Here is a 17,792-nt window from a genome sequence, read left to right on the forward strand (position 1 = left end):
GCTTTGCAGAGAGGCTATAAAGGAAGGCCTTAAAGAGAGAAGAGCAGAAGTGTTGGCTGAAGCTGCAGAGGCTTGACAACGCTAAGCCCGTCGCAACTTCGCCAATTGTAAAACAACAATGAGTGCTCTCCGGTCCGCGAAGGGAACAACCATTGCATAGAGGAAGGGGATGCAGAAAATCATCTACGACTTCTACTCTGATCTCTTCGACAGCCATATCCACTTGTCTCCTCACCATCTGAGGGAAGACGGACATGGCATTCCAGAGGTTCTCCCGTCCGAAATACGACATGCTATCATATCGGTAAGAAATCGCAAGGCACTCGGTCCCGACAGAATAAGACCAGAACACCTGAAGAACCTTCCGCCAGTACTTATCAACACCCTGGCGAGGCTCTTTGCACGTTATCTGTCGGAGTGCAAGGTTCCAAAACAGATTAAGATTGAACAAGAAGCAAGAAGAAATGAAGCTGCACGACGGGTTAGAAAACCAATAGAGACAATCGACGTGAACTACCAGTCATCATTAAAACAGGTAAGTTCTATGTAATACTCATAACATGGAAGACCAGCAAGACCGTTGTTGTATAAAAAGGGAGATTCACATGATATCGGAAACTATCTCCCACTCTGCTTACTGTCCGTCATCAACAAACTCATTACAAGAGTGATCCTTAATAGGATTGAAAAAGTCTTGGATGAAAGACAGCCATGCGAGCAAGCAGGGTTTCGAAAAGGATTCAGCACGATTGACCACATTCACACTGTTTCCAAACTCATCGAGGTATCACGAGAGTACAAAATGCCGCTCTGTCTCACCTTCATCGACTTGAAGAAGGTCTTCGACTCAGTTGAGACGGAAGCGGTCGTGGAAACCTTGGACAACCAAGGCGTCCCTACTCAGTACATAAAGGTATTTTGTTGTACAGTAACTTCACGACCGGAATTTCTACAAGAACTTCATCATTGACGTGAAGAGGGGGGTCCGACAGGGTGATACAATTTCACCCAAAATATTCACAGCCACCCTCGAAAATGCAATGAGAAAGTTGGGATGGGACGACAGGGGGGTGAAGGTTGATGGTAGGCAGCTACACCATTTGCGCTTTGCGGATGACATCGTACTGATAACACCTAGCATCAGCCAAGCGGAAGGAATGCTGACCGACATCGACGAAACATGTGGATGCATCGGTCCAGCTGAATCTGTAAAAGACGATGTTCATGCACAACGGATGTGTCTCGGATGCTTCATTCACGCTCAACGGAACGAACATATCCGAATGCACCAGCTACGTTTATATGGGTCGGGAATTGAACATGAAGAACGACCTGACCCCCGAGCTGGACAGGAGAAGACGAGCGGCTTGGGGAGCATATAAGAGCATCAAGGATGCGTGAAGAAGACCAGGAACACCCGGCTCACCCCTTCAACACCACCGTACTTCCTGCTTTGACCTATGCTTCAGAAACCTGGACAAGCAGGAAGAAAACGCGGTGAGCGTAACTGAACGCGCAATTGAGAGAGCGATGCTAGGAGTATCCCGCTTCACGCAAGTGAGGGATGGGATTCGAAGTTCTCTCCTACTTCAGCGATCGAAGATAAGAGACGCCCCCACGTTTGCCAACAAAAGTAAAATAAGGTGGGCCGGGCACGTGATGCGCTTTAACGACAACTGTTCGACCAGAACCGTGAGTGACTGGGTTCCCTGTGATATTAAGCGCACTACAGGAAGACCGCCGACCCGATGTTCAGATTTCTTCAGAAAGTCCTTCAAAGAAAATTATGATGCTCTTCGTATCCCACGTGAAAAGAGGAACCACTGGGCGACTCTGGCACGCGATCGGGACAAATGGAAGAATTACTGGCGCCCGCTCGACCAGTTCGAAGATCACCGGGAGTCATAGTGATCAAGATAAGCTCCTTTTTGATTTCTTACAGTATGACCACTAGGCGTTGATGATTTATGTGGATTCCGGAAAAGAGTTCTATGATAAGCGATATGCATTCACAACAACGAATCATTACCAAAAACTAGAATCGAAGCTGTTTTTACAGCTACAATGTGGAGTGTGACCGACTTACTTCTTTTCTAAAGTAGGAATGGATCGCGGCTAAGGAGAAAATCGGTAATGTTTCTGACAACAGCAAGAAGAAGATCAAGCAGAAAATGGTCTTTCTACGCCTTTCGACCCGCCAAAAACAAGAGTTCCTTGGATCTTATCATACCTTGAAGAACACTGCGTTACTGCAATGCCCACGCGGATGAAAGGTTAGGTGGGCCTTGTGGCCGCAAAATCGAACACGAGATTCAGAAGCCTAACAACGCCACCAAGCTTCTCCCGAACGTGAATAGACAGATGTGCCTCAAGCAATTCATTCGAAAGTGATTTTCACCGAAGAAAAGGGGGGGGGGAGGGAGGACTGTAGGGGAAATGGCTATCAGTTACGCCATTCTCTGTGTTCATTTCTACTGCAGATAGAAGCAATTTAGTTCTAAACTCTTCTTCACCTACCATAGGTAAATAATAATGATAATTATCCACTATTCAGAAACGCTTCCTTGCCTGTAACAGGATGATTTTAAAAAATACGGGGAAAAAATCAAATAAAAAATTCCAGCGCTACTGCTGCTGCACACGGACGTTCATACACACAACACACATACATATACACAAACATTAAGTCTAACATACATACATACATACATACATACATACATACATACATACATACATACATACATACATACATACATACATACATACATACATACATACATACATACATACATACATACATACATACATACATACATACATACATACATACATACATACATACATACATACATACATACATACATACATACATACATACATACATACATACATACATACATACATACATACATACATACATACATACATACATACATACATACATACATACATACATACATACATACATACATACATACATACATACATACATACATACATACATACATACATACATACATACATACATACATACATACATACATACATACATACATACATACATACATACATACATACATACATACATACATACATACATACATACATACATACATACATACATACATACATACATACATACATACATACATACATACATACATACATATCATACATACATACATACATACATACATACATACATACATACATACATACATACATACATACATACATACATACATACATACATACATACATACATACATACATACATACATACATACATACATACATACATACATACATACATACATACATACATACATACATACATACATACATACATACATACATACATACATACATACATACATACATACATACATACATACATACATACATACATACATACATACATACATACATACATACATACATACATACATACATACATACATACATACATACATACATACATACATACATACATACATACATACATACATACATATGAATGAATGAATGAATGAATGAATGAATGAATGAATGAATGAATGAATGTATGCATGCATGCATGCATACATTCATTCATTCATTCATTCATTCATTCATTCACAGATTGTTGATCTGTGCTTCCATCTGGATGGCCTGTATTATATAGAACTAACCTCTCTTAATGATGACTGGTAGTGCACGTTGATTGTCTCTATTGCTTTTCTAACCCGTCGCGCAGCTTCATCTCTTCTTGCTTCTTGTCCAATCTTAACGTTTTTTTAAATTTTAAAAGGTGTTCCATGAACACATGTGAAGCTGAAAGAAAGGCTTATTAATACAAAGCAGAGTTTCATTTATTCACAGCGGAAAAAACCCTTTTTCAGTCACTTTATAATGAGATTTGCTATTGGTGTGTGCTGGTCTGTCATCTTTCAAGATTCTAATCTTCTTTTTTGGTTCACTATCTTGAACAGCAACAGATAATGGCTAGTGGCGAATGATTTAAATGGATACCTGAGCCTTTCAGCGGAGGCTACTGAATGTCAATTTAGAAGTAGCACAGTCAGGGTCAAGCGTAGTGATGGGACACGACCCTCTTGAATACGACCCCCCCCCCCCCCCTGACCCATGTCATCTTTTCTTCTTCTTCTTCTTCTTCTCCTCCTTCTTCAACGCTCCTGCGAAACTTCTCGGTTGCTGCCACTTCAATATATTCAATATACGTCCGTAGAACGTAGGTAGGAGAGGAATCTTCAATCAATACGTATGCCCCTTTGTTCCCAAGAAAGTGATTTCATTATCCAATGCAATGCAGCCGTGAGCAGCTTAGGCGATATAGTATTGCATTGTCGTACCTTCTTTGCAATGGGTATGGTGAGGGAGCGGTGGAAAAGCTGTATCTTCGTGGTGCATCGATCGTAGTAATTTGCTATTGTCCTCACACATGATGCGTTCACACCTTGATCGACCTGTGCTGATAGTATTGTATTTGTTTCTACGCTGTCAAAGGCTTTCTCGCACTGGACAATGATTAGAACAAGGAGCAGGCAGTATTTTCGGCAAACTTCTGTGACCTTCGACACGGTGTGGATGTGGTGAAAACAGCTCGACCCCTGACGGAATCCAGATTGTTCTTCAGACTAGTCTTCATCCAGCGTCCTAGATATGTGCGTGAGGATGTGAATACTTTGTATAACACCCTCAGCAATCATATCGGACGGTGGTTCCGAAGGTCCACTCGGTCACCTTTCCCATGGATAAGGACGGTTCGCGAGGTCCTCCACTGGTCTAGAATTCTTTCTTTCTCAAGGTAGTATGTCATGTGTGCTGCTAAGATTAACATTTTAGATTTTAGATTAGATTTTTATGCTAAGAAGTGGATGGCCACCAGCCTGAAGAAAGTCTGCTGATATAAAATCAGATCCGGGAGTGTGCCAGGTTTCATGCTCTCGATAGCGACTCGTACCTCCGAAGGGAGAATCGCGGTGGAGCTTTACCAGCTTGACACAGGAGTTGATGAACGGAAAAGGTTCGAGTAGAGCCTCTCCGCAATGACCGCAGGGACCTCCGCGAATATAATATTCCGCTAGCAGCGATGCTGAGCGAACACGGGACTCGCACGTATTCTCGTCGTGACATGGAACTCATTACGAAAAGTTTCTACTCGAACCTTTTCCGTTCTTCAATAGCTGTGTTAAGCTCGATCATCCCTACTATTGAAGCTCCACCACTAATTTTTTTGTATCAGCAGACTTTCTTCGGGCTAGTGGCCAACCACTTCACGTAATCATGTTTCGAGAAACCAAAATCGAAAATTGTCCGAGGAACAATAGACCAATGTGAAATTCGGTAGCTGACAGAAGCGGATAAACACCAAGTAGTAGAAGAATCAAATTTGCTGAAATGTTGAAATTTTGGTATTGAGATATTTCCATTTTTGTGCTGTTCCATTTTAATTCTAAAATCTATTAAATACTTTTAAATACTGAACAAAGCACATAATACGAAAGAAAAAAAGGAGAAGAGTCAGGTACATAGCTCAAATTAGAGAAGAACGACGAAAAAAGCCAAAAAAAAATCTTCTTTCTGTTCCTACAGCATGACAATGGGAGGATGTAGACTCGCCACTTCACTGAGTCAAATTTTTGTTGAAGAGTTAGAAATTTGAAACCACTTCCAAAATATGGAGAAATTAATCCTATGTGGTTTTCAGCAGTTTAAAAGCGGAATTAGTGGAATTTGATCACCAAAAAAGCCCAGATTCTCTGCACATTGCTAGATCTAGGAGATCGCGAATAACTTTGTAAAAAAAAGGACCAGAAAAAATAGTCTACGCAGTCTTTTTAGGGAAGAAAGTCTCCCCTACAAAACGGTCGCACCACTGTTTTTCCCGCCTCCTAGTCTTTTTGGAATTCAGATGGGACCAAGATGGGAAAGTGGCACTTCTCCCACTTTTCCCATTAAAAACATGCAAAAACGGCGAGGACATAGAACGTTCGATAGAGCATCTGGTAGAGAAAACTTTCACCCACAACGTATGGGAACATGGTTTGTTCCGCTCTAAGTTGTTTTGAGTTATTGAATTTTATTCAAGATCACACTTTTCGGGGTGCGAGCAAAAATTAGGATATCGACATGTTTTACCAATCCTAAAAAGTAGCACTGCGTTTCAAAAAATCACCCATATTCGGATATGAGGACGAAGAAAGTTTAGTTTCTCCTGTCCGACCACCTGATTTTCTAGAAATTTAAATGGGACGGACAACTCCAAAAAAAGAGGAAAAATTCCGAATTTGGCTCCGAAATTCCAAAAAAGACTAAGACGTGAGAGAGAACAGCGATAGGACAGTTTTCTAGGACAAACTTTCTTCTTTGATAAACTACCTAAATTTCCTTTTTTGGTTCTCTTATCACGAAATTATTTGCGACCTTCCAGACTGAACAATGAGCTCAGAATCTGATCTTTTTTAGCCAATAAATTTCACTAAATCCACTTTTGAACTGTTGTAAACTAAGTAAAATTAAATTCTTCATTTTTTAGAACTGGTTCCAAGTTTCTAACTTTTTTTGCAGAAATTTGATCCTTCGAACCTACAAGGTCTTATTGTTACATTGTCAACTCGTTGTATATTCTCAAAACAAAATGTTGGAGCTTCGATGTTGTCCAACTCTTGAAAACAAACATAGTATTTTGTTTTTACGCAGTCATTTAATATTATTTATTGCTTTGTACTGTTGTTATTTATTGTTTATCGTATTGTTTGTTTTATAATGTATGTAACTATCTAATACTATATAATATTTTGCCCTGGTTATCATGCTATCTTCCATTCATTACTGTCCACACAATCCCTTACGACCTCCCTTCCCTTGCAACCCCCTGCCCCCACGACCCTCCGACGGGAAAATCTCATCACACGTTTGACCCTGCTCGAAGCTCAAGTTCGGTTCATCGAGAGGTACCCGAGGTGAATTCTGACTAAACCTGTGCCATAGCGAATAATCTTATGCATGAATAATTTGATATACAAGCACACACTCCCTTACGCTTAAAAAATATCGACATCTTCCTGCTTACGAAGGTAGTCACGAAAACGCTTCCATATCAAGGCCGCAGGGTCAAGCGTGCGTTGAGAATTTTTCAACAGGGAGTCGTAAGAGGAGTGTGGAAGCAGGACGGTGGTCGTAAGGATTGTCAGCAGAGGAGAAGAAAATGGAGAGAACAAGGAGAAAAGGACGAGCGGATTGTCGATTTGAAATAAGTTCATATTAAAGGATGCAAAATGTTAGAAAAATAGATGGAATTTTTTAAAAGATTTTGCTAGTAAAATTTTAAAAAGGTTAATTTCACTCCTTTTGGTCCGCGACTAGTTCGGAAAAATACTAAATAAGTGAAGCACATCCAGATTGCGATAAATGCGAGGGGTCACGAGTACGAAGGCAAGAAAATGGGTATAGGTTATACAATGAGTTCTGAACAAAGCTCTACAACCTTGCCTTTAAGTGAGTTGTTTCTTTGAAAAAATTTAAATTTTACCAAGAAAAAGGAAAATATTGGGAATTAGAGGAGTCAAAGAGTGAGTATCCGGTTCACATATTCGGCTGAAGCTGATTGCAGCCACTAACCTATGATGCTCAATTTCGCAACGTGATGTGTCGTCGTTTTTATTGGGACTGTAAGGGATCAATCCCTGACAAATGTGGGACTTTTGCACTTAGTGTGCGAGAGCTAGAAGGGCAAATTTCTTATCCGACAGTGATTCCGAGTTTATTATTAACACTTGAAAAATCAATTTCGATGCTGTTACTGAGCGAAAAAAAAAGACATCTACAGGCGCAATTAGGCATAAAATCACTACAAAGTAGGCTCTACGAGTTTCTGCACATTGAAGCACGAAGTGAATTTCATTTCACTGACTGCTATTTGTAGAGAGAAGTTTCTTCTATATTTCTACAAAGTTTGGTGCTTCTAGCTTTCCTTTTTTTTCCTTATCTTTTTTCCTTTTTTTGAAACCTAGTTGGGGAGAATTCTAACATTAAATAATAATCCATTATTATTATTATTATTACTATTATTATTATTATTATTATTATTATTATTATTATTATTATTATTATTATTATTATTATTATTATTATTATTATTATTATTATTATTATTATTAATTCTAAAATTCTAAAAATTATGCCTCATGTAAAACCAAAATTTGCAGCAAGGGGTTTTCCTTGGTGCTCTATCAAAATATGTCATCGAATTTTTCAACCGCGCTACCGTAATTTCGCAAGGGGGAAAGTGCGAAATCTCAGTTTCGGCAACGCTTCAAAATCTGTATGACTTCAAACAAAGTCCAACAACTCAGCTCGTTGTTTATAAAGACCAATTCGGTTTGAAGTATGTTTTAGAGAAGGATTTTTGCAGTCGCATTTCATTTTTATTAGGCTGGACAAAAAGTCATGTCACCCATTCTTCGAAATTTCCAGAACTTTCCATCCTTGGGCGGACGTTGCACCATGTCGTATTTGTATTTGAAGAACACACGGAAATTAGAGGCACTAACAATACGTTATAAATCTCTTGGTATAAAGTTTCCTACACGATGGCAGTGTTTTAACTCCCTTATTTTATTGATCCTTGTTCTTCGGATGACAAAAACAGAACGGAGCATTTTCGATAGCATTTGTTTTTTTTTAGATTTCATCGAGAATATAAAGCTGCTAAAGCTGAAATTTATGCATGCATGAAAAAAGGTGTGCTTGTAAACATCGCTAAAACATGCCATCATAAGGAGTATGTTCAGAAAAGCTTCTGAAGTAATATCATCAGGACATCATGTTGGTGAAGAGTCATTGGAATTAGCCATGCTAAAAATAGATATGTGATAGATCGAAATCGAACGAAACTGTAAAATACGACATTGGCTTGTTGTTAACTCAACTGCACAACGGTGGGATGCTGATATGCATTTATTTATATAAATATATGGTGCTATATAATAACGCGCTTAGTCCTTGTGTGTATGTGTGTCTGTGTGTCACGAAAATACCCCATAATGATGCAAAACTCATCACCGGTGAGGTCGCCATGCACCTGATAGGCGAGCACTCTACCCTTTCAACATAGTCCGAAGTTGTACACTCACGTATGTTGGCTTTGATAAGGCAAGTTAGTTTCTCTCAGATGTTGGTGAGGGCAAACAAACTTTTGTGTACACTGTGCATGAATGTTTACATCCAAATTTGCAAAACAACGTAAGGGGTTAGTCCTTCAATTATAGAGATAGGTTGAAAGTTCCCTTTTAAATTTTATTAACTAAATTATCGTTAACTAAACATTTTTTGAGTTATTAGCTAAGTCCGCAAAACCGCAGGTTTTTTTTTGAAAGAAAAAGTGAATGAGTGTATAGAAGTTTTCGACTAATCAGTAGGCTGCCTATTTAAGCATTATATGATACTTTTAGAACAGCACCTGGATCGGCACTGCTGTGGAAACACAAGAGAAACAGGAAAATGTGGAAAAAGTGTAATGGATTGAAATATTTACTCCTGCAATTCCATCTAACCGTTATATATTTCATAGACATTACTTTTCCTGACGATTTTACTCGAGATTTAGTGATGTTACATCTTTAGAAGTAGTATTAATTATGGCTTTGATTGCAAAGAAATGAATTCCAAAAGAAATGAGGTTCCAAAAAAATATGACAATGTTATCGAACTCAATTTAAACATGGGAAGAGAAGAAGAATCGAATGCGAAAGCTTTTTAAACGTTTGATCTTAGCCTTACTTGAACAGAAAAGTCTAGAATTGGTCGCATCCATAAGATCAACTGTGGATAAATGAGGTAGCGAGCGGCAATGCTCGCCATTGTTCCATTAGAACGCTTTTATCCTTTTTACGCTCTGCTAAGAGTTCGTTTGATAATTTGTCCTATCATTTATGTCTAACACTCCGTTCCATGTGCTTTCTTTCTGCTCAATATCACAAAGCTACAACTTCATTCATTTTTTTTTACCATTTTAAAACTGCTCAGATTATTGTACGTGTGAAAAACCTTCGCATTCTCCTTTTGGTCCTGTTAAATTGAGTTTCTAAATATTATCACATAATAATATAATCATCATGCTATATAATAACGCGCTTAGTTCGTGTGTGTGTGTCTGTGTGTCACAAAAATACCCCATAGCAATTCAGAACACTGGTGATGTGCCGAACCATAGCTATGCAACTGATAGGCGAGCACTCAACCACTGGACCACTGTCCAAAGTCATGTGAGTATGTTGGCCTTGACAAGGGAAGTTTGTTTCTGTCATATGTTAGTGAGGGTTAACAAACTTTTATGTGAATGTGTACATCCAAATTTGCAAACTATCATGCTACATAATAACAGGCTTATTCTGTAACTTGCGTGCGTCTGTGTATGTGTGTGTCTCAGACAAGAAATTCCAAAAAGAGAGGTAGACGAATACCATGGTGCAGGTTTGGTGCGCTGGAGTCCCAACGCGGTAAAATTGGGTGAGACGGGTCCTACGGCGTCGAATTCGTGCCCCGGAGCCGGATTGCTGTAAATAGGGAGGGACGGGTTCCACTGCGTCGGGTTGGTGCGCGGGAACCTAAACGCGATAGAATGGGTTTCTATGGTTCCTTCGCATAGCTATTGCCCAGCATGCCTCATTGACGCTGCTAACATCCTTTTTTCAAAAAGGGGAAACACACGTGCGAACGGCTGCTTAAATACAATACATAGTAGCCAACAGTTCACTCGATCTGACGTAGAACGTTATTTTTTATCACTGTTGTCGTGATATTTACGTCAGTTCATGTTAGCAGATCACTTTTTTTGCTAATAATTGAGAACAGGGGAAACTCATACTTCGAATAATGTCTCCAAATTGTGGTGGTTTGAGGGAAACGTAGATGTAAAATAAAGTTTGATTGTTCTCCAAATATATAACTCACGCGTTTAGGGAAAAACCATAAAATCTTTTATCTATGTTTTTGTGTAAGAAAACTTGAAGAAAACGTTGATCACTTGTATCACCTGTGCTCCCTTTGTTCATCGATTTGCTCGAGCGGGCACCAGTAACACTTCCGATCACGCTCACGTGTTGTCCAGTGGCATCTCTTCTCACGACGGACTCGAAGAGCGTCGTACTTTTCTTTGAAGGGGTTCGTAAAGAGGTCTGACGATCGGGTCGGCGGTCTTCCTGCGTTTGATGTCCCGTGGTATCCAGTCGCTTACGGCTCTTGTCCAACTATTGTCGTTGGAACTCATCACGTCTCCGGCCGACCTAATTTTGCTTTCCTTGGCCTATGCGGTAACGTGTCTGATCTTCGATCGGTCGCGTATGAGTGAACTTTGAATCCCTTCTCTTGCGTTCTCGTGCGTAGCGGGTTACTCCTAGCATCACCTTTCCAATTCTGCGTTCTATGACGCAAAACCACCAAGAGACGCCTGTCTCCGAAAACTCTAGAGCTGATAAATCAGCGCTCAGCTGCACGAGCTGCAGGCAACCAAGAACTAACGTCCGAGCTCGCAAGGGTTTGCAGAGAGACGATAAAGGAAGACCTCAAAGAGGGAAGAGCAGAAGTGTTGGCTGAAACTGCGGAGGCAGGACGAAGCATTCGCTACGCCCCTCGGAACTTCGACAATCGTAAAACAACAATAACTGCTCTCCCGACCGCAGATTGAACAACTACAGCATGGAAGTCAACTACAGCTACAGGAAGTTGAAGAACAAAAGGGTTGGAAAAGGTCATTCACGACTTTTACTCAGATCTCTTCGACGGTTACGTCCACTTGCCTCCTCACCAACTGAGAGAAGATGAACATGTCATTCAGAGGTCCTCCATTGTGAAGTCCGACATGCCATCATGTGGGGGAAAAATCGTACTTCACCCGGTCTCAACAGAATCAGTCATGAACATTTGAATTACCTACCGCCAGTCCTTATCAACACACCGGCGAGGTCATTATCTGTCGGAATGCAAAGTTCCTAAGCAATGGAAAACCGGCAAGACCGTGCTGTGCAAGACCGTGTTGTATAAGAAGGGAGAACCACATCGGCAACTATCATCCAATCTGCTTACTATCTGTCATCTACAAGCTCTTCACAAGAGCAATCCTAAACAGGATAGAAAGAACATTAGATGAAGGACAGCCGTGCGAGCAAGCAGGGCTCCGAAAATGGTTCAGTACGGTTGAGCACATACACACAGTTTTAAAACTCATAGAAGTATTGTGAGAGTTCAAGATGCCACTTTGCTTCACTTTCATCGTTTTAAAGAAAGCCTTTGATACGGTTGAAATCGAAGCGGTCCCGGAGGCCTTGGACAACCAAGGCGTCCCTACTCTTCAAAGATACTTTGTAAGTTGCATAGCAACTTCACGACCAAAATTTCCCCATTCTAGAATGATATCATAATCGACGTGAAGAGAGGGGTTCATCGGGGTGACAAAATTTCACTCAAAATATTCAGTGCCACTCTCGAGAACGCGATGCGAGGATTGGAATGGGATGACATGGGAGTGAAAGTTGACGGTCGGCATTTATACCATCTTCGTTTCGCTGACGACATCGTTCTTATAACATCAAGCATCAATCAGGCGGAACACGGATGCTGGCCGAATTTGATGAAACGTGTAGAAAGATAGGTTTTCAGCTGAACCAAGACAAGAAGTCGTTTATGAGGGACGGATGGGTTTCTGAATCTCCATTCACGCTCAACGGAAGGAACATATCCGAGTGCTCCAGCTATGTATATCTAGGTCGAGAAATCAACATGATGAACGACCTGACCTCCGAGTTGGACAGAAGGAAACGAGCGGCTTGAGGAGCATTCAAGAACATCGAGGATGTATTGAAGAACACCAAGAACACCCGGCTCCGTGCTCATCTATTCATCACCGTTCTTCCTGCTTTGACTTACTGATCAGAAAAGTGGGCGTTTCGCAAGCAGGCGGAAAATGCGATTGGCGTCATAGAACGCGGAATTGGAAAGGTGATGCTAGGAGTAACCCGCTACGCACGAGAACGCAAGAGAAGAGATTCAAAGTTCACTCATACGCGACCGATCGAAGATCAGACACGTTACCACATGGAACCGACGCAGTGGAACCCGTCCCTCCCTATTTACAGCAATCCGGCTCCGGGGCACGAATTCGACGCCGTAGGACCCGTCTCACCCAATTTTACCGCGTTGGGACTCCAGCGCACCAAACCTGCACCATGGTATCCGTCTACCTCTCTTTTTGGAATTTCTTGTCTGAGACACACACATACACAGACGCACGCAAGTTACAGAATAAGCCTGTTATTATGTAGCATGATAGTTTGCAAATTTGGATGTACACATTCACATAAAAGTTTGTTAACCCTCACTAACATATGACAGAAACAAACTTCCCTTGTCAAGGCCAACATACTCACATGACTTTGGACAGTGGTCCAGTGGTTGAGTGCTCGCCTATCAGTTGCATAGCTATGGTTCGGCACATCACCAGTGTTCTGAATTGCTATGGGGTATTTTTGTGACACACAGACACACACACACGAACTAAGCGCGTTATTATATAGCATGATGATTATATTATTATGTGATAATATTTAGAAACTCAATTTAACAGGACCAAAAGGAGAATGCGAAGGTTTTTCACACGTACAATAATCTGAGCAGTTTTAAAATGGTAAAAAAAAATGAATGAAGTTGTAGCTTTGTGATATTGAGCAGAAAGAAAGCACATGGAACGGAGTGTTAGACATAAATGATAGGACAAATTATCAAACGAACTCTTAGCAGAGCGTAAAAAGGATAAAAGCGTTCTAATGGAACAATGGCGAGCATTGCCGCTCGCTACCTCATTTATCCACAGTTGATTTTATGGATGCGACCAATTCTAGACTTTTCTGTTCAAGTAAGGCTAAGATCAAACGTTTAAAAAGCTTTCGCATTCGATTCTTCTTCTCTTCCCATGTTTAAATTGAGTTCGATAACATTGTCATATTTTTTTGGAACCTCATTTCTTTTGGAATTCATTTCTTTGCAATCAAAGCCATAATTAATACTACTTCTAAAGATGTAACATCACTAAATCTCGAGTAAAATCGTCAGGAAAAGTAATGTCTATGAAATATATAACGGTTAGATGGAATTGCAGGAGTAAATATTTCAATCCATTACACTTTTTCCACATTTTCCTGTTTCTCTTGTGTTTCCACAGCAGTGCCGATCCAGGTGCTGTTCTAAAAGTATCATATAATGCTTAAATAGGCAGCCTACTGATTAGTCGAAAACTTCTATACACTCATTCACTTTTTCTTTCAAAAAAAAAACCTGCGGTTTTGCGGACTTAGCTAATAACTCAAAAAATGTTTAGTTAACGATAATTTAGTTAATAAAATTTAAAAGGGAACTTTCAACCTATCTCTATAATTGAAGGACTAACCCCTTACGTTGTTTTGCAAATTTGGATGTAAACATTCATGCACAGTGTACACAAAAGTTTGTTTGCCCTCACCAACATCTGAGAGAAACTAACTTGCCTTATCAAAGCCAACATACGTGAGTGTACAACTTCGGACTATGTTGAAAGGGTAGAGTGCTCGCCTATCAGGTGCATGGCGACCTCACCGGTGATGAGTTTTGCATCATTATGGGGTATTTTCGTGACACACAGACACACATACACACAAGGACTAAGCGCGTTATTATATAGCACCATATATTTATATAAATAAATGCATATCAGCATCCCACCGTTGTGCAGTTGAGTTAACAACAAGCCAATGTCGTATTTTACAGTTTCGTTCGATTTCGATCTATCACATATCTATTTTTAGCATGGCTAATTCCAATGACTCTTCACCAACATGATGTCCTGATGATATTACTTCAGAAGCGTTTCTGAACATACACCTTATGATGGCATGTTTTAGCGATGTTTACAAGTACACCTTTTTTCATGCATGCATAAATTTCAGCTTTAGCAGCTTTATATTCTCGATGAAATCTAAAAAAAAACAAATGCTATCGAAAATGCTCCGTTCTGTTTTTGTCATCCGAAGAACAAGGATCAATAAAATAAGGGAGTTAAAACACTGCCATCGTGTAGGGAACTTTATACCAAGAGATTTATAACGTATTGTTAGTGCCTCTAATTTCCGTGTGTACTTCTATGTATTTAGGTTTTAAAAAACTCATTCTCCAATTCTCAATTAGGTCCTGTATATAATCAGAACACATAGAGTGTGATTGTTTTGACAAACTGATCAACATCTGAGATTACTAATGCGGTCTCGAGCAATTCTAACAGTTATATTGCTCAGGTTGTCATGACTGTTAACTATGCTTTGCAGTGGAAAATAGCTACGATGCTTATGATTAGCAGATGGAAAAAAAACTTGCACTAGCTTTAGCTACAACCTTGGAGAAACCAATTACTACTTTTCTTCTAGGCATTCCGTGACTACGGCGAGGCAGTGGTATTAAGGTAAAGAAGGACCTCGTTTTAATGATCAACCGTTTTGGTGAGTGCCTTGTCATGTATGGTTCAATTGCAGAATGAATCTTACAACGTTTTATTGACTTGCTTGAGCTATAGCTAAGATTAGTATTGATCCCTATTAACAGCTAATATTCCAGCGTTATTTCCTTCGTTACCCTGGAAAATTTAAGTCATGAGTGATCTATTCTCTCAAGTACCTCATCACCATACAGAAAGCATTCAAACGATAACTAGAGTGAAGGAACAACACATCAGCTTGTCCTTACATCATTTCCTCAGTACTGTAACGTTACAAACCACCACGTTGCACAACCAGCACAGATCTTGATATGTAGTTGTTTCTTTGCTATCGCAATACATTCATTCTTTCAGCTCATTTTTTGACTTCTGGCAGTTATCCACAATACCTCTAGTGTTCTTGTTGTTGTCGTGTGATTTCAAACCCGTAGGATAGATAAGGATAGTATAGTAACTCCCACCTCTGTCTCAAAGTTTTGATGACCTTTTCTAACGAAATCACAATGCACTTGATACGATATACAACTTTTAATGCTATGCAATCACACTCTCTGCCACAAGGACAAACTATTCGGCTGTAACTTGTGCAGAGATGGTCATACACACTATTACGTACAAGTGCCCCTTGGAATTCGCTGTTGGTATTTTTACAACCCCCACCTCGTTCTGTAGACCCGCTTTTCATGGAAAGCTCTGCATTGCTATGCTTATATCATCATATACGTGAGGTAGAGGGAACGGAATTTTTTCTTTGCCCTCTACTACGTTGTACTTTCAAGAGGTATGCCGTGCTTGTCGAGCAACACAGTCTCCAGTTGGGTACCTATTGGATATTGTCACTTTATGAGCTAGATTCACAGACCAGGTCTTTTCCTGGTTACTCGATGTCACTCTTGCCACCGTTATGTAAATGTTACCTATTACAGATTTTTCATTTTGCTGAGATGCGCTGAAAAACAGTGGATTAAGACGTTTCTGCTACTAGGTTTTTGCTACCACCTAGTCCTCCTTATCCCATCCGACAAATAAAAGTGCACATTCAAGAAATCAACCAGTCGGTGGTCGCGTTTCATCTTTCAGCTTTCTTGGGCTCATATTGGTACATTGCGCCACGATACAATATAACTGAATGTTACGGGTCCGAGTACGCCAGGTACGCTTGCATTCGCCAGTATGCAGTGGAACCTACTCCACTGTGTCATGCAGGTCCACCGATAGCAGGAAGAAGGGTACTGGGGTAGGAGGGGTTTCACCATGTCAGATGGCAGTGCTGGCATTAGAGAGCATAGAGACAAGCTCCACAATATCACAGTGCACCACCGCCAGAAAACAGTAAAATGAAGTGAGATGGGTTGCCTGCGGGGACTATTTCCGAAATGTACTCTTCCGTATGTCCACTCCTCTTTGAGTTATACTCTTCATGCTTGTCAGATGATTTCTCCAGAAGTTATATACACGTATTCAGACAGCCGCCTTAGCATGAGCTAGTTGCTTACGTGATCTGAGATAGAGCCCTTATCTTTAACAGTATGATAATGACATCATCTTGACAAATTCATTTGTCAAGATGATGTCATTGTCATACTGTTGTGAACCATCGCCGTAAAAACGGCAGATATTGCATTTCACCCGCATATACTCCATCACATGTTTATTCCCTTACACGTTCCGATTGGTAGCATCTTTTCTTCAGAAACTGGAAACACGCATGGAAGTAGCTGCTTTAATTGTAGCTAACAGCTACCGTGATCTGAAGAGGAACCTTATCTTTCTCAGTACAATGATGAGCTTCACATCATTTTACGTTAACACATCATTCTGTTCTAATCGGTGAAAAAGAAAAGAGAAGAACTCATATTTTAAAAACTGTTTCCAAATTGTTCATCAAAGGAATATAGGTGTTAAATCTAGTTTAAATACTTCCCAAACGTAGCACCGATGTATTTAGGAAGGAAGGTATGAAATCTCATTTATCATAATTCCATCGATGCTTAAATTTCTAAGAAAAGAATAAACAAAGCATAGTTAGAAAAAATGCAATTTTAGGATTGCTAAAAATGTCACTACTTTCAATTTCAGTTGAAGCGGCCGAAACGAGCACTACAAGACGTCTGATGTCCGGCGTTACTAGGGCGTTAAGACTGGTATAATTATAAAAGTGTCATTTGGAGCGGAAAAGTTCTATTGCATCAGTGCTAAACAAACCTGTATTTCGAGCAACTGCTCGAGACAACTACGCGAAATGGTGCCGATTAGCATCTGTGATTCT

At 40.2% G+C, this 17,792-nt stretch overlaps 1 protein-coding gene across 2 annotated transcripts; it reads left to right on the top strand.

Annotated features, from left to right (window-relative positions):
- Nucleotides 1-169: 169 nt before the first annotated feature.
- Nucleotides 170-12,834, top strand: RB195_023530 (uncharacterized protein; the record flags this gene model as incomplete). 2 transcript variants are annotated; one of them, XM_064211002.1, is made up of 3 exons in its annotated part: nt 170-535; nt 596-913; nt 978-1,382. In XM_064211002.1, 3 exons carry the CDS (start codon nt 170-172, stop codon nt 1,380-1,382), a joined length of 1,089 nt encoding a protein of 362 aa, XP_064066883.1. The 2 variants fall into 2 exon arrangements, with proteins under 2 accessions (XP_064066883.1, XP_064066884.1); XM_064211003.1 differs by lacking the exons at nt 170-535; nt 596-913; nt 978-1,382 and adding exons at nt 12,255-12,368; nt 12,413-12,542; nt 12,608-12,834.
- Between the last annotated feature and the right edge of the window lie 4,958 nt (nt 12,835-17,792).

This window comes from Necator americanus, chromosome X (genome assembly GCF_031761385.1).
Source record: "Necator americanus strain Aroian chromosome X, whole genome shotgun sequence".
In the NCBI taxonomy this organism is placed as follows: domain Eukaryota; kingdom Metazoa; phylum Nematoda; class Chromadorea; order Rhabditida; family Ancylostomatidae; genus Necator; species Necator americanus.